The 24,639-nt window shown below is 41.4% G+C and overlaps 1 protein-coding gene across 8 annotated transcripts in view; it reads left to right on the forward strand.

The window, feature by feature from the left end:
- Positions 1-24,639, forward strand: part of mast2 (microtubule associated serine/threonine kinase 2) — a 524,270-nt gene that overhangs the window by 351,715 nt on the left and 147,916 nt on the right. For all 8 annotated transcript variants that reach the window (XM_038794189.1, XM_038794190.1, XM_038794191.1 and 5 more), the window contains one exon: positions 10,657-10,748. In XM_038794189.1, the coding sequence (XP_038650117.1) occupies positions 10,657-10,748 (92 nt within the window). The remainder of the gene's footprint in view (positions 1-10,656; positions 10,749-24,639) is intronic.

Here is a 24,639-nt window from a genome sequence, read left to right on the forward strand (position 1 = left end):
ATTAGATCATCTGAATGGATAAAGGGAATGAGGTAAATGCAGTGTCTGGATTTTTCAAGCATGCACACTCCGTAGTGAACAAAATTAGGGAACTGGAAACAGAAATTGCTCTGGGCGCATATGACATAGTAGCATTGTCAGAAACGTGGTTCAAGCCAGAACAGGACTGGGTGCTTAACATCACGGGCCATTACGCTTTTTAGTAGAAGCAGGGTGGGTAAAAAGGAGAAGATTTAGAGATGACCTTACTCAGGTCAAAATTATGAACAATTTTGACAGGGTAAAGAAGGATATTCTGTTTTCACTAGTTGGTAAGTCAGTGACTAGGGATCACAATTTCAAGATGGTCAGCAAGAGAGCTAGGAGTGCAATGAGGGGAAACGTCTTTACTCAGTGTTGTTGGGATTTGGGATGTGCTGCCAGGGAGAGTGGTGGAGGTGGATTCTATACGAGGTTCCAAAAGAGAGCTGGATATATATTTACAAGTGATTAATTTAGAGGGCTATGGAGATAGGGCTGGGGACTGGCAACTAGCTAGATAGCTCTATTGTGAGCCGGTGCAGACACAATGGGCGAAATAGCCTCATTCCGTGCTGTAAATTTTTATGATTCATACAGTACAATTCAATGCAGAGGCATGTTAGAAAGAAATAGGTGTATAGTATGAGGGAACACAGCAGGATGAATAGTAATTTGGTTGAAAAATGAGAAACAATGTGTTATGTTCCTTGGATACTCCTGAGTAGCAGAGATGAGATATCTCAAGTTTCACCTGTGTTCTTGGTATTTACAGAAGATTAAAACTTACACATTGGGAGCAATTTATGGTGACACAAATGTTGAGGAGGAGGCTGGTGTTGGCGAGGAATAGATTTCAAAAGGACAAATAGTTTAATGGAATAGGTGAACTGTGTTAGGTGCAACTTTTGCGGATAAATGAGGTGGTACAATTTTTAAATGACAATATCACTTCATTCACTACCCTCATTATGCTGCACGTACAACATTTCACAACATTTGGGGAGGATTTTTTACGACAATCGTAATTTCATGGCCATCGTTACTGAGTTTAGTTTTATTTTCCAGATTTATTAATTGAATTTAAGTTCCACCATCTGTGTGGATTTGAACCCATGCCTCTAGACCATCAGCCTGGGTCTCTGGCTTTCTAGTCCAAAAACATTAGTCCAGCAACATTACCACTAATACCACTGTCCCTCCATACTTCTGCATTTGATCTAAAAACCTTTCGCAACCGTAAACCCGTCCTACTGCCTTGGCATATCTTAAATTTTGTTCCAGGTTTGCTTTCTCTATTTTGTTGAAGTGACCGGTGTCTTTCATTTTCGAGTGTGAACAACCATAACATATCAAGTTGTTTTTCAAAGCTCATTATCCTATAACCAGGGATCAGTGTCATTGCGTTCCTCTGCATTACCTTCTGTTACACTGGCTAGAATTGATATTCATTTGTGAAGGGGTCTTTCATGGATTATTTTATTCAAGGTTTTGAGAAGCCTTGAGATAATTATGTCAAATGCCTTTAAGCAACCCCACAGAAAGGTCTTGAGGGTTGATTAGACAAAATCAACCCTTTTTTAAAATGTTTTTTGGTTGACTTTAAGCGATTCCCACGTTAAAATTTCCCCCCCCTTTTGTTTCTGATGGCTGCATCACATTTCTAATCATTGAGCTAATGCTGTGTCTGTAGTTGCCAAATATGTATGTGGTGCTTTTCTTGAATGTGGGAACTCTAATTTGCTTCTTTCCATTCTCCTCCTCTGACTCCTGCTGTTGTTGGCACACCTGGTTTAAAACAAAACCTCCATGAAATAGTTACCTTGCATGTCTATCACCTCCTTTTCACCCCCATGTGGTTCTGAGATGGTTTGAACTTCCTTCCTGGTAATTCTCCTGCTGCGAATGTTTTGGAAAAAAGTGCTTGCTGTTCTGTTTTGCATCTGCTAAGTTCCTTTCCTCTTCTCTCTTGGCACGCTTAGCATGGAGTTCTCCTGCCATTTTTATATTTCTGGCAAGTGGTTTCCTCTTTGAAGCTGTACAAAAGTGACAGTCTATCTTCTGAGTCATGCTCTGCATTGATTCTGGAGTACTGTGATCCCCTTGGACTTTACATTGCAAGCCAATAAAATTTGTATTTCTACCATTGTCTTTGAATTTCTAATGTTGCTGTGATTTGAAAATAATCCTCAAAATTGATTAATTTTGCAACATTGAAGAAGGCCTTTTGGCCCAACGCTGGCTCTCTGAAATAACTTTCCAGTTAATTCAATTCCCCTGCCCTTATTCCATAATTCTTTTCTTCTTGAAATATTTATCCACTTCTCTTTAAAGCTTTTACAAATTCTTATTCTATCACTGCACCCATGTCGTTCTAACCAATTGAATCAAAATATTCTTTTAAACATTTCCTCCATTCGTCGTAATCTTAAATTTATGGCTGGCATTTTACAGACTAACTGTCGTTCTGCTGCCGTTTCTTTGCTGGCAGTTGAGTGGAAACCATGCTTATGAATAAGTAGGTTTCCACGTTACTATTGGCAAAGTTACAACAGCTGATCAAACGCAATCAGCTGCAGAAACCCTCGTCTAAGCCTTTTTTATCTCTAGGTTTGACCATTTCAATGCACTCCTGGTTGACCTCCCACCTTCTACCCTCTGTAAACTTAGCTCGGTTGCCTGGGCCCTAACTCTCCTGGTTAAGCGATGCCTCAGTCTCAAAAATTCTAATTTTCAAATTTCAAATATCTCGCATAGACGGGCCTCTGCCTATTTTCTCTATTCCTGCGTTTCTCTAATTCTGCTCACTTCAACAACACAAATGTAATTGCTGCATCATTGCTGGCTTCAACTACCTAGGCCCTAAGTTCTGGGATTCCCTCCAGAGACCACTTTGTCTTTACTTCACTTTCTTCCTTTACGACCTTCCTTAAAACCTACCTTCTTTGAGCAGGCTTTGGGCTATCTTCTGTAGTATCTCCATCTGTGGCTCATCATATTTTGCTTCCTAATGCTCCTATGAAGTTCATTGGGACATTTTATTACATTAAAGGCACAACCTTTGCCTTGGTCTTGGCATCCTTCCCAAGTAGGGCAGCCTAACTGAACATATTGTAAAGGTGGTCTGAACATTGATTTGTAAAGGTTAGAATATAAAGGAGAGAAGGTAATGCTATGCCTCCATTATAAAACCTTACAATCCTGTATGCTTTTGAGTAGCGTTATCAACTTATTCTTTCACTTGTTTGCCAAAGGTTCCAGATCACAATGTTCTTTTAAATGAGATGTAACAAGAGCCTGTTCAGGATGTGTGAGTTACATATATGCACTGAGATTAATTTGTAATCACTTGTTTTACCAGTTTCTTTTCAGATTTTGGCTTCATTTCTTACCATGGTCTGATCATCAGATAATGCTTTTTGTGTCTTTATTCCAGCTGTGAATGTGGCATATAGTAAAAACAGTGCAACTGCAATATAGTCTGAAGAAAGGTTAATGACATGAAACCTTAGCTATGTTTCTCTCTCCACTGAGGTTTTCTGACCTGGCGAGTATTACCAGCATTTTCTGTTTTTAGTGGCTTGAAGGGTTAGTGAGGAATACTTTTATGTCAAAGTAGGGTGTATAAAGTTTCCCATCTCCTTCGTTCCTGTGCACCAACATCTGGCAGTCTTACTCACCTACCGATTTTAGTCAGACCCCCTCTCCCAAAAGACATGATTAGAAATTTGCCGTATGGCGACCATGTTCTATCACCCCGTGGCACAGTGAATCAACAATCCAAGGATATTTTAATAGTCTTTGAAAAAAGTAAAAATCTGCTTCACGAGTTTAAAGTTCTCTATCAGGTGATTCGCGGTGGATGATAAATATACTGAAAATTCCACTGAAGCACAAAGACTGTAACCTGAATAACTAGTTTAATGCTAAAATAGAGAGGATATAATGCACATACGGCATGAAAGCCATTTGTTTGATCTAACTTCAGTATTGATGTTTATGCATTCCACAGAAATTACTGCATTCAAATGGCTGCTTTCATTGATTAAATAATAGTAGCATTGTGCTAAATAATAGACGATACCAAACCTGCTGATGATGGTTTACATATTACTGAGCTTTCATTTGATGCCACATATGACTGACAAATTCACTTTCCTGTGGCACCTTCGAGGCAGTATTTCAGTACCAAACTGAAGGTTAAAATCTATGTCCACAGGGCTTGCAGTACAGGCAGACAAGGTTTTGTTTTATTGTTGAAGTGCCTTTCATCAATCACCTCTAATTGCTACGTCTAAATTGAATGCATTTATCGGACGAACTTGAGGATTCCAACAACTTGTTTAACTATTCTAGTAGTTATTGTAAATATTTGTTTGTTATTTTAGAGTGTTTTTAATCTGAGGTTTTAAGACCATAAGATGTTGGAGCAAAATTAGGCCTTTCGGCCCATCAATTCTGCTCCGCCATTCAATGAGATCATGACCGATCTGAAAATATAATCCACAACTCCACTTTCCTGCCTTTTCCCCATAACCCTTGATTCCTTTACTGATTAAAAATCTGTCTATCTCAGCCTCGACCATTAACGATATTGTTAGCATTGCAACAGCAAAATGTGGGCAAGAAACTTGGGGGCAATAAAAATTAATTTCGTTGAATTCACAGCATGGCCTGCCACCTACATCGAGGTGCAAGATGCACAGGATCCACTGGGAGAGTTGCCGCAAAAGTTTGTTCCTCTTCCATGGCCTTGTGTCACTAATAAATCCAACAGGGAGTTCAGAAAAAAAATTATTTGCCCAAGAAGCAATAAGAATGTAGAACTCACTTTGACAAAGAGTTGCTGAGGCAAACAAAATAAAATTATTTAAAAGGAAACATGAGAAAAGAATCATGGGATTTGAAGAAGGGCAGAAGGTCTAGAATTATATTCATTGTAGTGCACAAAGGTGACAGGCAGATTGACAAAGTGGTTAATAAGGTAGTGTAGTGATATTGTCACTGAAATGATAGTCCAGAGACCCAGAATAATGCTCTGATGACCTTTGTTCAAATCCCACCCTGGCAGATTCAATACAAATCCGGAATGAAAAGTCTAATTGTTGTGGGCATCATGGTAGCACAGTGGTTAGCACGGTTGCTTCACAGCTCCAGGGTCCCAGGTTTGATTCCCGGCTTGGGTCACTGTCTGTGCGGAGTCTGCACGTTCTCCCCCTGTCTGCGCGGGTTTCCTCCGGGTGCTCCAGTTTCCTCACGCAGTCCAAACATGTGCATTAAGGTGGATCGGCCATGCCAAATTGCCCTTAGTTTCCCAAAAAGGTTAAGTTGGGTTACGGGGATAGGGTGGAGGCGTGGGCTTGAGTAACGTGCTCTTTCCAAGGGCCGGTGCAGACCTGATGGGCCGAATGGTCTCCTTCTGATGTAAACCCATGTTTTGACAATTGCAAGACACATACGCAGGCACGTGTGTGCACACACATACACGCACTGTGCCATTCGCTGGTGTTCGTGGATGATTCGGATTTTTTCACAATGGTCTTGAATCCTAGCGTTGTTGAGACCAATATTAAAGACGTAATCCATATTTTCCATACATTGATGATATTGCAGCTGAGAATCCTTTTGATTGCAATTCTCTAAATTTGTAATGGAATTTAAACTGTAGAGCTCTGAACTTGAGGACATGGGAAAGAGAGAGAGATGGTTTTACTGCTCCGTTGGCAGATTTCTTCTAGATTGCCCTTTCACTGTTTGGGTGCTGTAACAAAAGGCATTTCAAAGTGGTCATTCTGGTCATATGACCTCTCCATAATTAATTGGGTACTGGCAGAAGGTAATTGATTTGCTCATGTGAAATGAAAATGAAAATTGCTTATTGTCACGAGTAGGCTTCAACGAAGTTACTGTGAAAAGCCCCTAGTCGCCACATTCCGGCGCCCGTTCGGGAAGGCTGGTACGGGAATTGAACCGTGCTGCTGGCCTCCTTGGTCTGCTTTAAAAGCCAGCGATTTTGCCCAGTGTGCTAAACCAGCCCCTGTAAAGTCTGGACAGACTTTGGCTCTTGTATTATGCCGAGGTGATTCATTTCCTTAATGTCCCAGCCATCACTTCAGAATCAACCATTCCTCCTGATGATGAGCTGGGACGAACATCTCAACACCTTCTATACAGCTACAGTAGTCCCCCATTATACCGCGCTCCGCAATACCGCGGTTCGCGATATACCGCGGGGGGGCTTATGGACCCCAACGGTCAGTTGTGTCAATTTCAGCGGCCGGCTCACTTTGATCCGGAGAGGGAAGCTGCTCTCTCACTGAAACAATCAGCCGGCCGCTGAAATTGACACTGCCGGCTGTTCTCTCCCTCCAATCCAACTTTTAAGTTTTAATGTTTCTGATTGGAGGGAGAGAGCAGCGGGCAGTGTCAATTTCAGCGGCCGGCTCACTTTGATCCGGAGAAGGAAGCTGCTCTCACTGAAATAATCAGCCGGCTGCTGAAATTGACACTGCCGGCTGCTCTCTCCCTCCAATCAGAAACATTAAAACTTAAAAGTTGGATTGGAGGGAGAGAGCAGCCGGCAGTGTCAATTTCAGCGGCCGGCTGATTATTTCAGTGAGAGAGCAGCTTCCCTCTCTGGATCAAAGTGAGCCGGCCGCTGAAATTGACACTCTTTTAATTAGATCCACGATGGGGGTTTTAAATTTATTTAAAAAGCTATGCTAGCGCTTCCCATTGTGAGTCTACGGGGGTCTGACCTCTCCCACCGCCCCCCCGTAGACTCTCAATGGGAAGCGCTAGCATAGATTTTTAAATAAATTTAAAACCCGCGGCTCAGATGCAACGCGGGTGGCTGTCTTGGACCCCAACACCCGCGTTATAAAGGGGGACTACTGTATTGTCCTTGCAGACTTTCTGTCTTTGCCTGAAAGGTAGTTTCATGGCAATGTAAATAAGAACCAGTTGCAAGTTTCAATGCATCTTTGAAGTAATTCTCGATATCAAGTATGACATTCCACAAGGGTTTGCCTTGGTATGTCCTATTTGTAATCCTTACTGTGTCAGGTTACCTGTGGCAGCCATCCCAAGTCAGTGTCTTTGTTTTAAGGAGTCCTTTTAAAGAGTTAAATATATACTTGCCTACCCAATTAAATTAAAGGTTAATATTCCACATACACTGATCGTATCATCATGATAGCATGTATATGTATCTGTATATATGTATTCTAAGAGGTTCTGTGCCTCACCATCAACATATTCTGCAGCGTTACCTTTGACGATGTGATTTTTTTAAACCAGAAGATTTTTTTTTAGGAAATTGGTTAATTTCTTCTTTATAAAAAGGCATGGAATCTTTTGCAGTAATGTGGCTTCTGCAGACTTGAGCTATATACTTGGATTAAAGATGCCAACCCTTTCCTATTGTTTACTATGTATGCAGGGTAAATGATTCCAAATTGAGGCTTTAATTTTAGTAGTTTTTGATTTCTTCTGTACAGATTCAAATTCCTGCATGATATATTTTATTACCCAAGTCTTTATTACTATTAGTTAGGTGATGATTTCAAGCATTTGAAACATCCATTCACAACACTACATTCAGCAAACACCTGACTGCAACTCTGCAGGAAGTCTGACTGCTGTTTTATTAATCAGGTTTTCAGATTCCTCCCTCCAGGCTTATTTAATGGACTTTCTGAAAGCCTGAATCAAGTGGTTTAGTGCCTCTGTTTTGGTTTGATTTTTATTTCCCTCGGCTTACACCAATTTGCGATTGAAATCGGTCGGTGACTACATACCCGTTACTCACTCCTTCCATTGAAAGAAGCAATCTGCATAAAAATACAATGTGCATGTGAAATATATGTGCTTATAAAAATAAAATACATTCGTGAGATATATACATTACTGAAGTTTTTATTTTGATAAAGCAAATTCTAGGGTCTCTATTGTGATTTAATTGACCAAATAGTAATTGCATGCTGAAGTTGTTCATCTTTGGGTCTCTCATTTCCCAGTGTTGTGTCTGCCATTGCATTTTATCTAGACACAGATCTGGCTGTGTTGAAGTTGCGCTCTGTAATTATGTAAGCTGGCTTCAAAATGTACTCGGAATGATTATGTACATTGATGAAGAGTTCTGTGCTACAGAATGATAGGACAAAAGTTTGACATTGCAATTTTTAAGCTGTAGGCTAGCTGCTTCCTCGCAAGAAGGGAAGAAAAATTGAAAGATTAAGTGGTACAGGTTGCTTTCATCTTTTAAGTAGCTGATTGTAAAACCATTTTAGCAGAAGCTTGACGAATAGTAACTAGTTCTATCTCAATGGATGGCCCAGCCACAACACTGAAAAGTATTTGGTTCATAGAGTCTCTACAGTGCAGAAAAGGCCATTTGGCCCACCAAGTCTGCACCTACCCTTTGAAAGAGCACCCTATCCAAGCACACACGCCTACCCTCCCCCCACCTAACCTTTGGACACTAATGGTCAATTTAGCATGGCCAATCCACCTAACCTGCACATCTTTGGACTGTGGGAGGAAACAGGAGCACCCGGTGGAAACCCACCCAGTCACAGGGAGAACGTGCAAACTCCACACAGTCACCCAATGCTGGAATTAAACCAGGTCCCTGGCGCTATGAGGCAGCAGCGCCATCCCAAACATTTCCCCCTATCCTCTCAGACATAGAATCATAGAATCCCTACAGTGCAGAAGGATGCCATTCAGCCCATTGTGTCTGTACCTATCCTTTGAGAAAGCACCCTACCGAGCCATACACCCCTACCCTACCCCCACCTAACCTTTGGACACTAAAGGTCAATTTAGGATGGCCATTCCACCAAACCTGCACAGCTTTGGACTGTGGGAGGAAACAAGACCCCCCGGTGGAAACCCACGCAGACACAGGAAGAATGTGCAAAATCCATACAGTCATTCAAGGTCGGTGCTGAAGCTGGGTCCCTAGCATTGTGAGGCAGCAGTGCTAACCACTGTGCCACCCTGACATTGTTACCGTGCCATGTTATCGTTTTTAAATAAAAGTTAGGGTGCTTTTATTACTATGTGGTTTAGCATGATATAGTCACTCATTTAAAATCAACAGTGGGGAAATGCTTCCGTTTTGTTTTAGTTTTAATGGTCAAAAAAATGTGGTTTTGAAATGAGGGGTTTCTATATATCAATATGGCAGAGCTAACTGGAATGAAACAGCCATGGCACTGATTTGACAAGTGTGCTGATATTCAGAATAACCTGTCCTGCATTAGGTGACATTTTACTTCTTCACTCATTCAATGTTGACATTTCGATGTTCGAACGAGAACAAGGCCGGTACTGTTCACAAGCATCCATTGGAACTAGAAATTAGAATAATGACAGATGATTACTTTGTCTGGGTGATGAGTAAAATGATCAGTTGGAGGTGACCTCTTCTTCCTTTCCTGAATTTACCGTTGATTGTTCTCTGAAGTTCAGGAACACTTTAGAACTTTTAACCCATGCTTTCCCCCTTCTCCCAACTCTTAATACTGTTGTTACTTGGCCTAAACTAATACCAAGAGTTTAGCTTACTGACCTTTAATATGTTCTCGTATAAGTTGCTGCTGCAAATCCGCTGAAAATATTTAGTAAATAGAATGGTAAACACCAGGATAGTATATCTCTCAGAATTTTACTTCTTTATAATTACATTCTGATGCTCTTTATATTCAAAGAATGGCGAAACATTTTCATTATTTGCAAGCTAACCATGGTTGTCTCTTATCAACTGCAAAACCGCTGCAGTTTTGATGAAGAGAAATCACTAAATGCGGTGTTATCTAGAATAACAAAGCACCGAGCACCAGTTGCTCATGCTTCAACGCCATCAAATTTAGTCAAGTGTATTGTTGATCCTTTACTGTAGCCTAACACAGACCATGCATATTCCACACATTTGAGCTATCTGCTAATTTAGATTTAACACATTTATCATTATTAGTTAATCAGTCTAAAATAAAATACATTTGTTTAAGTCAGAGATTAAATTTAGTTTCAGAAAATAGGCAATGCATCCTCAAAAATTACAATGAGATATATTAACATCAGTATTAGCATGACTCTGTTAAGTAACCCCCCAAGCCAAAATGTACTACCTGGTTTGACACACTATTTATGTACTACTATGCTGCTAGCTCGAAACTCTTGCATTTTATGTCCCATCAAATGCAATTTTCAAGCTGGAGATGTCTGCTCCAAAAAGATTCCAAGGAACAAAAATTAAGATAACATCCAACATCTGTGGGGTGGTGTGCTGAGGTTGAGTGAAGGGAGAGCACAATTCCCCTGAGTGAGGTTTGTCCAGTTTTACCCTTTTTTTTGGACATAGTGTAGCTCGTGGCTTAGCAGCTGATATCACGCCCTGTGTATCCACAACCCAAATCTTACTGGGTGATGGAGATTGGAGATAGGTTTCCAGAAACCCACATCTGCCATGTTTTCATATGCAGAATACATAGTGTACGCGACTTTAGGTTGAGCAATAGGGAAATAACGAGGTAACTTGCAATCGGGATTAACTGAGCACAAAAGATATTTGGGAAAAATGAGCAGCAGAAATGGTTTGTTTTAAAATTTGTGCTTTGTATTCTATTTCAGTTGCCGTACAAGTAATAGGAAGAGCCTGATTGTGACTTCGAGCACTTCTCCAACGCTACCACGGCCACATTCTCCGCTGCCAGGGCACACAGGTAAGGAACAATAACTGTCACCAGGGACGTCAGTTTTTATACATAATAAATATATCAAAAATTGCTTTTAGTTTACTTGTGACATTTTACAGAGTAAGTCACTGCCCTCCTCCATCAGCATACTAGCTGCAGTATATCCCACCAATCTGGATGTCTGCAGCAAATTTCCATCACCTAGAAAAATAAGGGTTATAAACATGTAAGAGCACCATCAGATCCAAACCCACCATCCAGACTGGACATGGCTATGTCCTCATCATTGCTGGATCACTGTGAAATGATCACTGGACCATTTACTGTAGCGGACCAAGTAGAAAATCCACCGTCATCTTCTCAAGGAAACTAGTGTTCTCATCCAGAAAGCCAGTTTGTGAAGGATGGAACTGGAAACCAATCTTTACTCAGTCTTACATTTATTTAGAGTGAAATATTACAAGCGTACACTGTTAGGATACCGGATCAGAACCCAAACATGCAGATATCATTCCACTTATATAGGCAGGCGAAGATGATACTTGTATTTAAGAAGCAATTTTCTCCTGTTAATCACATTCCTTTAGAACACTTTTCGAAAGCCTGTCTCTGGTTCAGCTTTTTCATGACCTGTCTCGGTGGCTTTTCAAATCCTTCCCCCACCTGTTCAAAACAGGATTATTTCTCTCTCTCCAAGTTCCGCCTAGCCCCTCAAATTATGGTTCTCTTCTGGGGTGCCCAGTCTTGAACCCATCAGCATTATCTTGCCTGTTTGATTTCCCACTCCCATATACACAAAAAACAGAGGCTATTGACATGCAACTAACCTCCTATTTCGGACAGAGATGATGAGACATTTCTTCACCAAAAGAGTGAAAGAGTGGTGAGCCTTTGGAATTCATTACCACAGGAAATAGCTGATGCTAAAACATTGAATATATTCAAGAGGTAGCTAGATATAGCTCTTGGGCAAATGGGATCAAAGGTTATGGGGAGAAAGCAGGATTAGGCTATTGAGTTGGATGATCAGCCATGATCGTGATAAATGGTGGAGCAAGCTCGAAGGGCCAAAAGGCCTCCTCCTGCACCTATCTTCTATGTATCTAGTGACAGACTCTGTAATGGGCTAATGCTGGTCAGATAGGAGTATCATGAAAGACAATGGATCTCCTGGAACGTGTTGCCAGACGAGGTTGTGGAAGCAGATACATTAACGGCGTTCAAAAGGCATCTCGACAAATACGTGGATATAGAGGGATACGGCACTAGGAAGTGCTGAGGGTTTTGGCCAAGGATGGTATCATGACCGGTACAGGCTTGGAGGGCCGAAGGGCCTGTTCCTGTGCTGTGTTGATCTTTGTTCTTTGAATCACACTTGCTGAACAGAAGCATCCTGTGTATTCCCACGAACATGTTTAAGTCTGAATGGGACAATGTAACTCAGGCCATCTGTAGGCGTATCCCTCTGACTCTGTGCTAGCAGTTTTTCCCTCTGTGTGTTTAATCCCAAAATTGCCCGCAACATCTTCAATTACATTTCCGGACCCAATTTCCTAATATCACCCTCGTGTAATACTCAACCTTGAATATATTTAGTTTCCCAGCCTCCACTGCTTTCTGTGGAAGAGAATTCTAAAGACTAAGAGAAAAAAATCCATCCTTATCTGCATCTTAAATGGGAGACCACTTGTTTTTAAACAATGCACCCTGGTCCTATATTTCCTAACAAAAGAGGAAACATTCTCTCAGCATCTACTCTATCAAGGCCCCTCAGAATCTTACATGATTTAAAACGTCACCCCTATCTTACAAGCTCCAATCAGTATACTCTCAAATTGCTCAATCCTTCCTCCAAATGGCAAAGCTGTCATCCCAGTGAACTTTGTCTGAACTCAGCTGGCTCTGATGCAAGTATGTTCTTACTTAAGTAAGGAGATCAAAATTTTACGCAGTACTCCAGGTGCAGTCTCAGCAATGCCTGCAAGTTGTCGCAAGATTTGTCAATTGTGCACCCTATCCACCTTGCAGTAAGGGTCAATGTTCTATTTACGTTCCTAATTACTTGCTGTACCTGAATAGTAGCTATCTGTGACTTGTTTTTAAGAACCCCCATAGCCCTCTGTACTGCAGCATTCTTCAGTCTTTCTCCCTTTAAATAATATTTCTGTTCTATTCTTTCTGCCAAAATGGACAACCTCATATTGTCCCACAATAAACAACATCTGCCACATTTTGCCCTACTCACTTAACCTATCTATATCTCTTTGCAGACTCATTATCCTCCTCCTCCCTATCTTTGTGTCATCAAATTTGGCTACAATACAGTCAGTCTTGTCATCCAAGTCATTGATATAAATTGTAAATAGGTGATGTCCATTTTTCCAGACTGCCTGGTTCCTGTTTATTCACCAATCCGTACTAACATATCATCTCCAAAGCTATGAGATCTTGCGCAGTAACTTTGTATGTGGCACCCTGTCAAATGTCTTTTGGAAATTCGAACACACTGCACCATCTGGTTCCCGTTTATCTACCCTGCTTATTGTATCCTCAAAGAAAACATTTTCAAATGTGACTTTTATTTCACAAAACCACGTTGACTCTGCCTTGATTGTATCCTGATTTTCTAAATATGAGAATCAAAACAGATTCAACGGATTTTTCACCAATCCACCTGATGTTTGTCACATCGTGAGCCAGCTGATCTAATTTCCACCTTTGAATATCTGGCCTAAGAATTCTCATCAATGATCGCTCCCACTCAGAAGGCTTCAACAACAGCCCACCTTGCAGAGTTTCAGTCTTGCTGTTGAGATTCTTTCCTCTGGATTTCCAAGTACACTCGAACATCACCTTCCAAACACAATTTCACAGATCTTTGGCCATGCCAAATATAATATCACTGCTCCAAAGGACTGCCTTTGCCCCAACAGCTCACAGCAACCAACAGCTGCCTTTTCGGTTCTTCAGGGCTTCTCTCGTGCTTACTTTGCTCAAAGCCTGCTTCCAGTAGCCTCTTCTTTAATTTGGAGCCTGTTTCTCTGCTCATTTCTGTTAACTTGACGTAATGTGACAAATTTCCGTCTCCTGGCTTTGTCCCTTACTCTCCCTGACCTCCCCCTGACCCCCCCCCCCCCCCCCCCCCCCCCCCCCCCCCCCGGATTCCAGACTTCACTTTGTTCCCCTTTCCGTGACCTGCTCCCTGGGACACTTACTCAATTTACACAAGCTGCAAAAACCAACTTTGAAGAGCTGAGGTTCCTCCATTGCTCCCTTCTGAATCTTCAAACCTACATCCAAAATTTGAAGTGCCGAGTGAAAGCTATGTAACTCTCTTAGAACACAATGTCTAGGCAACTTTGTCCTCTTTGTTGCATTGCAATGTCCAAAGCTCAGGTTCTAGCTCAACTCAAAGTACCTTGAGCTAGCGACGTTTACTGAATGATAATAATTATCTTTATTAGTGTCACAAGGAGGCTTGCATTAACACTACAATTACGTTACTGTGAAAATCCCCTAGAAGCCACACTCTGGCACCTGTTCGGGTACACTGAGAGAGAATTCACAATGTCCAATTCACCTAACAGGCAAGTCTTTCGGGACTTGTGGGGAGGAAACCAGAGCACCCAGACACAGGGAGAATGTGCAGACTCCGCACAGACAGTGACCCAAGCGGGGTATTGAACCCAGGTCTCTGGCGCTGTGAAGTAACAGTGCGAACCACTGTGCTACCGTGCCGCCTACTGAAGATGTGGTTCAGCAGGCGGTATGGATCACATGCAATAGCTGCAACACATCATCTGTCTTGCCATCTTTATTTTGTTTTTATTGAACAAATTATGTTTCAAGTTTAGAATATCACTCTATGATTATCCATAGTTATATTGTGGAGCTTAAGTAGTTGCGCTAAAAATTCAATGTAATGGCTATGTCACCCCAGTATCTGCTTAAACTACCGCTCCAGTTTAGAGAATAAAAATACCTTAAAAGGCTGTAACTACCATTCCGAAAAGGTTAGTTATATCTCCGGGGTTCAACTCTCAGTCTCCGGTTCCCACATTTGAACTACGCTTTTTTTTGGTAAAAAGCTTACACTTACTGTTACACTTACTGCACTAAATTCCGTCACTTATCTAATTCCCGGATGCAAGTGGCTTTGTCTAGCAACACTCGGTCTTGAGCGACCACTTTCATATGACTTGATTTCAATCCATAGAGAGTCTAGACATAGAAATGAACTATTGCCCATCTGCTACTGATATTGTTGTAGCTGGCCTCAGTGGCTGCAATATAAATGCATCATGATTCTGTGCTATCACCAGATGGTGCCAAGTTTTTTGGCGTTGAATGGTTGCGATTTCCACTGCATTAGATATGGAATTGAAGTGTTTATTGTTTGTTGTTTGCATCATTAAGGTATTTTTAACACTTTGTATTTGCCGGATGATCCAACCGAAACTTGCTGCCATACAGACAAAATCACTTAAGAATGCTCAGTGACACATCATTACACTGCGCAGTGTTATCATATAAATATTTGTTCCTACTATGTATCCATCTTGTGTTGAAATCATGTCCAAACAGAGTTAACCTTTAAGTGTATTTATGGAGATTTTACATTTTGGAGAATAACGCAACAAAGTTGCAGAATAATATATCATAAGCAAGACAAAGAAAATGGCATAACACACTTGAATACAGAATGGAACAGTAGAACAACATCACAACTGGCTCAATACAATCACCAGACAAATCTAGATACTCAAATGGCTCCACCAAAGACTAGGAGAGGAGTAGGATAAACTCATAAAGGCATGGTAATGGTGCATACCCTCCCACGCCTCACTCTCCCACAATCATCACAATTAATCAATTTCATGTGGTGTGATCGGGCAGTTACCAATGTACAGCTCCCCCGATCTCAGCGGCGCAGGCATCAACGACCCATCACAGCCTCCTCTTCTTTGATGTCAGATCCATCTGCACCTATGTAGAAGCCAAGAAGGGATTCATCATACCCGTCCTTACAAAAAACAAAACAAAATGCACAAAAACCCCAGTTCTAAGAGGAGTTACATACATGCCTACCATGCAACTTAACTTCAATCCAGACCTAGGGCCGAAGCTAAATCCATACATTTGTGGAGAGCGGACAGGCAGCAACATATATGGATTATGATCAAACCTTCAGGGCCTCCCACAGAAGAGCTCACGACCAACCCAGGCCCCCAGCCTCTGCCGTGCCTGCGAAACACCCACCACAAAAGTGTGGGTGGGGTGTGGGGGGGGGAGGGGGGGGGGGAGGCAATCAAACTTCACCATGCATCAACATTAAACTTCATGAGGAAAACGTTAGGAGAGAGACCCAGTGGATGATCAAACTTTCAGGGCCCCCCAACAGAGATAAAAGAAAGAACAAGAACTACCAGAACGAATCCATCAGATACCAAAGGATTAGGATCCACCCAAGGCCTACACCCCAGCAGAGCCCGTACCCTCCCAATCCCAACCAGGGCAATGCGCCATCCCCACACACGAAGAAGAAAAGGATACTTACTCCAGCCCTAGCCAAAGAGAGCCCTTGCCTGGGGAGAAGGAAAACCATCAAGACATCAAGCGATTGGCCATCCTGTGATGGAGGGCCGATTCTCTCCTCTCTGACGCCACCAGGAAAACACCCCCAAACCACTGGGCCAGAGCAGAATTAGACCCAGCAGAATGCTCCGCCAGATGAGAAAAGAAGAGGAAAGAAAACCCAAGCAGGGAACTCGCAGAATAACTCAAAGCGACCACTGTCGGAGCAACCTTTCTCCCCAACGACCAACCATAATTACTGGTCCTACCTGCGCATCACGTTCTAATAGTTCAAGAGAGGAGTAGAGAGGCTAAAACCAAAATTTAAAAAGATCTACCTCAAGGAAGAGTCAGTCCTCCCCAGGATTAAAAAAATATCTGTCCAAACCATTGTAGGATAAAGACAAGGATTCCTAAATTCAATAACAAAATAAATAAACCCAAAAAAAACCCCAAAACGAATTAGCTCTAACTGGGAGGGGGGGGCCTATCCTTCGTCTCAGTGAGGATGAACTAACCCTACCAATGCACCCCGCACCGGCTCCACTCATCCTCCTTAAAGGAGTGAAACTGCACCAATCACACTCCTCATAATTGACTCATAATGATTTTGCTAAATCACGACAATCAATGACACAGGTCACCTCGCTCATATTTCCTGCACTCCCCTACAGGAAAAAAAACAGCAAGAACATTCAGTAGCATGATCAACAAGGGTGTAACGTTCAGGATAACAAAGGAACTGCAAGGTAAACAGCTTGATAAAGACATCTTTCATGTTTCACGAGAAGGTAAAAGTCAAAGCAGGATCAGCGTGCAAACTTCAGGATCTCTCGAGGATTCCAATGATCGAAACACAAGGCGCCATTACTTCCACCATGCCGTTGCACCGATGCACTGGGCTCCAGAGCCTAGGCTTTGGATGGGGGGGAATGACTCAGTCACCTCCAACCCCTCAGGACAAGCATCACGAGCAGCACCATACAGGACCAGTGATCTTTGGGCTTAACTAACCTCTGGCCTCAAAGACAGGTTATGCTGTTCTTCATTGAATCTGATGCACCCAACCTCCAAATAAGATTACCAAAGCATGGCAGCCAATTTTCAAACTCAGTTGGGAAATAGCTTCTACCTCTCAGCAGGGACCAGGTTGTAGGGCACACCCCGCCCGGCCCCTATCACCCAAATCCGCCGGGACAGATGACACACCATGCAGCGGGATTTTGACGACATGGAGAACCCTCACCAATGAAAGTGGTCGTTCGAGTGCAAGAACCGTCTCGTGCGCTTTCACCACTCTTAAAAGTACCCCTCAATTCTTCAAAGTGAGCTTCGCTGATCTACACTGCAGAACCGAGACCTTCAGCCAAGGCAGCATTTTTGACTGCATTTTTGATGGCAGCCATCATCTCGACGCACACAACACAGCCTCTCAACAGCAACTGCACCTCTGCAAGCTGGGCCCCACCTTAGCCCACTCCGAATGCCATGAACAAATGAGGATATTAACATTTTATCTCTGCTCTTCCTCTCAAAAACACCAATCAGAAGCTTCAATGGCCAGAACACAAGCCATGTAGCCCACAAAAAGACAAATATGAAATGTGCAACAGGATGAAATAGCGGTTTAAAAAATGACCAGAGTTGGAGCTCACGAAAATGCGATCGTTCCCGCGCTCACATCACGTGACCACCCTCCCCCCAAAGTTAACTCATTTTGTGTTTGCATGAAATCTCTCACTGATTTATTAACAACAGTGTGTCCAATGGTATAGATGCACTACGTTTTTTTTTGTTGTTTATGTTTTGGCATTGGTCCACAGTTGTAATGGAAGTGCAAATACATTACACCTACCTGGGCAGAAGAGGCCCATGTAAGATCATAGTTCATGTGTAGAGTAGATTTAGTGGAGATAGGCAGTCTGGGGTATCTACCCCGGGGTCTGCTGTTCATTCAAAATACTGGATTTATTTTCTAAAATAAGCCAACAGTCTCCCCAAAAGAACACTGAAAAGACAATTTTATTGCTACCAGTGAGACCCTTAGGTCAAGTCTTTCATCCTGCTAGGCTGCCTTGGATCCTCTCTTATGACTTACAAAGACATTTCTTGCAAACTACCATTCCAGTGCCATCCACACCCAGGAAGGCAAACTACAGGCTGATGATGCAAATTTCTTCACCCCATAACCTAGCTTCAGAGGGTTTAGTGACTCATTTACAGTTATCAGTAATTGTCTTGATGCTTGCAGTAATGTTTTCTCTAATTGATTTAGTAGGGAGGAACTTTCACTTCATTGAAACCAGGCTATTTTAGCCACAATTGATTTTCTTTTCACCAAGTGTTTCTCACTTGAGCCATTGGCCCTTGATGGTTTTATGGGAGGCATCCACCCTACATGATCGCTGAACACAAGACAAAACAATAATTGTCAACAGGCAATACAATTGAGCCTTAATGTTTTGTGACAACACAAAACTGACTTCAATCTCTGTGCTACGCTGAGTTAATCATTCATGGTCACTTTCTCTTAGAAACACTAGAGTTACCCTCAGCAGCAAAGACCTTGAGCAAATCAAAAATCAGATTTGTACTGTTAAGTACAATCTAACAATGTCATCATGACATGAGGACAATCTTTTTTACACCAAGAATTATTGGGATCTGGGATGCACTGTCTGAGACTGTGGTGGAAACAAATTCATTCATGGCTTTCAAAAGTGTAAGAGTCCCTCCTGTTTATTTCCTTTGTTCCCGTTTTATGTTATTTGATTATTTTTGGTCTGTGGACCCATAATCAGAATGTGCCTTTAAGCAGAGGATTCAAGCTGAAGCAGCCTGCTTGTCAGGACATGGCGTTCCTAGGTTTTGTATTTTGGAGAAGAGAAAACAGACCTGTAAACACCAAGTGAATGTTAGGAACCAACTTTGGAGGCAGTCGGTAAGATTGGCCAATTGGCAACTGGTGGGCTGGCCAGGGACAATGTTCTACTTGACAACAGTCAGTGATTGGTTACTACGTGATGCTTTTTGAGAACTGGGCAGAAGTGCTGAGACCTTGGAAGGAGAAGGAACAATCTCTCTCTCGCTCTCTCTCTCTCTCTTGAAGTAAAATAACTGCTTTATTATTCTAAAACCAATGAGTGCCTGGCATATCTTTACTATAAACTTGAAATGATCTTGATTCTGCAGCAAAAGTAGACAGCCTTGCCAGAGAAAATCATCTCAAGCCTAGAAGGAAGGAGTACTGAAATGAAAACTTGAACTCCAGAAAGACATTGACACAATAACTAGAAGCAATCCTAGTGTGTCAAAGATCCTTTATCCGTTTATTTTTATTGATACTTTCTTTACCTCACAACCACCTTTTCCCCTTGATTGTCTGTGTGTGTGTATATAGAGAGTGGGTGTAGTTCGAAAGGTGGGGTTTAGGAAAAGGGTATTAGATAGTCAGTTACAATTTTGTCAGTTTAATTGTAATACGGTACATAATAAAAAGTTATGTGTTAAAATGTACAAACCTGGTGCCTGTACTTGACCGGGATCAAAACAAAGTCATTGGGCATTTAAGTAACTTTAATTTCATCTGTGTTGCGACCCTGGGTAAAGTGGGGCTGGAATTGATCGCACGCTAGCTCAGGGTGTTGTGAGAAAAGTGAATTTGATCATTATATGAAGAGCAAAAATTTGAAGGACAATTGTGGAGATTTCAAGGAGCAATCACAAATGGGCCAAAAGGCCTCCTGCTTTGCTGTGACCATTCTCTGATGTAGAAAGTATGTGTTAATTGAGTTCAGGTGAGGAGAGGATTGAATACAATTGCAATACCTCCACAGCCAAATACTCTGGCAAAGGCATTCAGGCTCCGAGAACACAAAGGCCCCATGGACAAGGTGCACAGCACGATTTACTCGATCGTGATCATGAGTTTGATTTTTGGCTGATATTTTTTTTATAATTCTTACGATCAGTAGTGTAAAACTAAGGCCAGCTGTCGTTTCAAATCTGTTGGCTCATTGTTAACTCAGTCCAGATTGGAAATTGTAGCTGAGCATTTTGGATGTGTATGCCAGAGTTACGCTGGGTTTTATTTAGAAAGCTAAACATATTTTCACAAAAGCCTTATCTAATCATATGATAACAAATGTAGTGTCTAGAGGTTTTGAGGACAATAATGGTTTAATCCTTGTGTTCAGGGCAGAACATTTAAAATTCAGGTTTAAAATTATATATTTTCTATCACACATTAGCAGAAAAAATCATTAAGCCACATTTTAAGGATTAACTATGGAAAAGAAAATGATAATACTAATTGGGTTTTAATGTTACGGAATTTATTTCAAATTGCTTGTATTCTCATTTCGTACCCTTCAGTAATCCTTTTTAAGTTATCATTTATGTTTGGCCACTGTTTGATCAGTTTATTGCCTGGAAGTGCAGAGCACATAAATATTATAGACCTACAGTATGATCATTTCTCGGGAACTAATTAGACACCAGCTTATTTAGCTTGCATCTCGTATTTTGTATTTGCTGGAAACTGCATTAAACTATCAGATGCAGAACTAAATACTTACATTCTTTAGAGATTGAAACCCCCCAAAAAGTTTGTTTTTATACTAGTTACTAAGCAGGCAGGCAAAGCAACAGATGCTGGTTAGTAGTTTCACACTCGAGAGGACACAATCTTGAGCATCGGCCTCACCAGTCAGATCCTCGTCAAATAAAAGCACATGTGCAAAACTACACAACCTGAGAATATCACCTGAAAAGCTGATGTTGAGAGGCCAAATCTGAATTATATACGAGAAAACAACTTGCATGAATAAACTTGAGTTTATGAATACCTGTCAAAATTCATTTGCAGTGTTTCATAATGGATATATTGTGACACCTTTTTGAATATTTAATTTGTCTTAAAGTAACCATGAAATGAGCCTGCAAAACTGCAAGGTGACAGATGACTCATTTGCGTTTCCTATTTGGTGAACTGTAAATCGTTTTACTTATCACATGGTTGTCCTTGACCTAGCAATTGAAAAGAGACCCACTTTAATCATTTTCCCATGTCTAGGTGCCCAACAATTATCTATCCTGTTCCAGCAGTAACTATGTGAGAGTGTCAAAGGATCCAAGCTTTGCTTTGTAACCTCAACTCCTACATTCAGGAAATACATACAAAATCACATTTATTTGCATCCTATTGCCCAATTCATATTTTTGGGATGTGTGTATATTGCAAACAATATATAAAAAGTAATATAATTACTGCTTAGTTGCTGCTGTTAATGATTTTAATTCTCGCCCTGTCCACTTATAAAATATGAAAGGGCAGCATATGTGAGGAAGAATTGAGTTCTAGGACCCGTTATTCTTGAACTGCAGTAGTTTAGGCATTAGAACTGTGTGTTCTGAACTGCTGCTTGATCCAGTTTCCATGTTAAACTGCATTAAAGGTGCATTTAGAGTCACTACAATAACAAAAACTTGTGTTTATATAGAACTTATAACACAGTGAAGTGTGCAAAGGTGAGGACTGTTGGCATCACCTGGGCTGTGACCAAACTCTTTAAACTGTAGTCCTCTTAGATAAGCTTGTGCAACTTTCCACTTTGGGGGTACATTTCCATATTTTTCTTCCTCAAGAGGCCAATGAGCAAATTTCAGAAAGATTTAGCACAACATTAAACTGAATTCCTAAAATAAACAATTGCTGAAGAAAAATGAAGCAATGTCATAGCATTATGTTAAGTTTTAATAAAAAGTAATTCATAAAAATGACCAAAGTGTGAGAGGTCAGAGTGCGTGCACCAGGGCTCACACCCGGTCTCTGGTGCTCACTCACCCACTGAGAGTAAGTGAGAAATCTGAGATTGGGAGCAAAACAGACAAACAATCGCACTCTCACTCTCTTTCACTCATGCACACGCATGCAGTCATTCACTCACTCTCACTCTCACCCCCCCCCCCCCCACACACACACACACACACTCACACTCGGTCCACGTTTACACTCTCTCTCATTCTTGCATGCACACAAACACACTCGTTCTCGCACACGCACTCAATCTCCTGCACACTGTAGGTCATCCTGTCTTCTGTCCCTTGCGTCCCCGTCCCCCACTACCAAAATGGGGCACCACCGCATCTCACTCCTGAGCCTCGCAACCAGCCTGTCTTCCTTGGGGCCATGGCATTTGATTCCCCGAACTCCTTGCGGGATATTTCATTCCAACTTTCCTGTTTGGCCGGCATTTTGAAAACTGGCTCTGGAGGCCTCATCGAGAGGCCACATAGGCCAGCTTTGAACAAGCCTGTCTTAGACTAAAATATTGTGCCTTAAGTACCATCCCTCTGGGGTGTTAATTGGAATTTTTCCTGGTTTGTAATTTTAAAAAATGTAACCATATAGAGCTTCTCTTGTTTGAGATGAATAAAGGAACGCCTCTTGTTAATGCTAACTGTTCGTTTATGATGAAGGAATAATGCGGCAGCTTGCCTTTTACCTTCAGCGAGTTTATTCTGCATCCAACCCTGCAAAAGATACAAACTCCATATAATTACCCCACATCAATTGTTCCAGCTTTGTCCATTAATATTCTTTTAGAGGTTAAGCTGATAACCATTACCAGTCTTTAAGGCAATTAGCTTAACAATGTAATTGCCACAACGTACATACATCCATAGATTCCTCATTCTTTTCAATTAAAGCTTTAGACAAAAAAGTTGAGAACATATTTTTTAATCTAAACAAATGGAAAGTAAGTTTTAGATTTTATAGAATTTACAGTACAGGAGGCCATTCGGCCCATGAGGCTGGACTGGCCCTTGGAAAGAGGACCCTATCCAAGCCCACACCATCACTCTATCCCATTAACCCCACCCAACCTTTTTTTGGACACTAAGGGCAATTTATCATGGCCAATCCACCTAACCTACACGTCTTTGGACTCTGGGACAAAACCGGAGCACCCGGAGGAAACCCAGACAGACATGGGGAGAACGTGCAGATTCTGCACAGACAGTGACCCAAGTCAGGAATTGAACCTGGGACCCTGGAGCTGTGAAACAACTCTGCTAACCACTATGTTACCATGCTACCCCAGTGTTTCAACATTATAGATTCCACATTCGATTTACCATATGTATATCCACATAATTACAAAGCAAAGATTAGTTTTCCATTTTATTGCAACACAGGATGCTCTTCTTCCAATGCGTTCAGCAATTTCTTGGAGCAGGTATTTCTTTTTCTAACACAGTGCCTTGTGTAAATCCACCATATCTTTAAAAGTCTTCTAACATTTATGCTCGCTAGGTCTATTCTTAGCCTTTTATTAGTGACACTTTTTGTTGAACGGTCATTATTTCAAGGGGATCAGTTATCAACATAGCACAATGTGCAAATTTCTCTCACCTTGCTCCATGTACAATATTTCTGGAGTAAGCCCTCATGGCAATGGCTTCATCAACACCAGTGTTTCTGCAGCTAAAATGCTTTTCACTCCCCTTTTAATTTACTTGGCTTCCCAAGCTAAAGGGCAACATTTGTAATTTTTTTCCTACCAAAAACATGACAAACTCTGCAATGATCGAAAACCCATCTGAAAGATTGGCATGCAAAGCATTGCTAATGACTACCAACCTCCTATCATCTGGTTCACCCAGGGCTATGAACTTGAATGTGTGTTTCTCCAAGTTTAATTTCTTTAATGTTTTGTTTGCTCCCCAAACCTCCTCTATCGTGGCATGCTTCATCATGGTACTCCGCTCCAACACATCATAACTGGCATCAGGTCTAGTCTGAGTGCTTGACAATTCAACTGCCTAATTAAACTTCTCAATTGATCGATTTCTTCCTTGAATGCTGGCTTCTCTTTTTGTGAAGATTTGACTAGATTTATTGGGATGCGAATAACATTTTCTAGATAGGATTGTAGGCTCAATGTCACTCCTGTTCTGTTCTGCTGAATATTTTAAAACACCTGAAACCTGGCTTCCAACCTTGAACTCATTCTTGATTTTAATCAATCACCCATTGTTCAAGTTCTGCTGAACCTGCCGACAAAACCTCATCCATGTGCATAATGAAGATTCCTGCTCGTATCTCCTTATTACATCAATATAGCATCTGCTTTTAACTGGAAACAACCCATTTTTAACATGACTGACCTCACAAAATATCATGCTCTCGATGCATCATTCAGTCCGGAAACTCACTTTTTAATTTCCACAATTTTCCTTCTATATCAGAGGCTTCTTTCGTTGGTTTCAAAGATACTTACTTTTGAAGTAAGACAGGCTTGTTCAAATCGCTTACTTTCCCAGCAGTAACAGTGTTCAC

The sequence above is a fragment of the Scyliorhinus canicula genome, chromosome 4 (assembly GCF_902713615.1).
Source record: "Scyliorhinus canicula chromosome 4, sScyCan1.1, whole genome shotgun sequence".
In the NCBI taxonomy this organism is placed as follows: domain Eukaryota; kingdom Metazoa; phylum Chordata; class Chondrichthyes; order Carcharhiniformes; family Scyliorhinidae; genus Scyliorhinus; species Scyliorhinus canicula.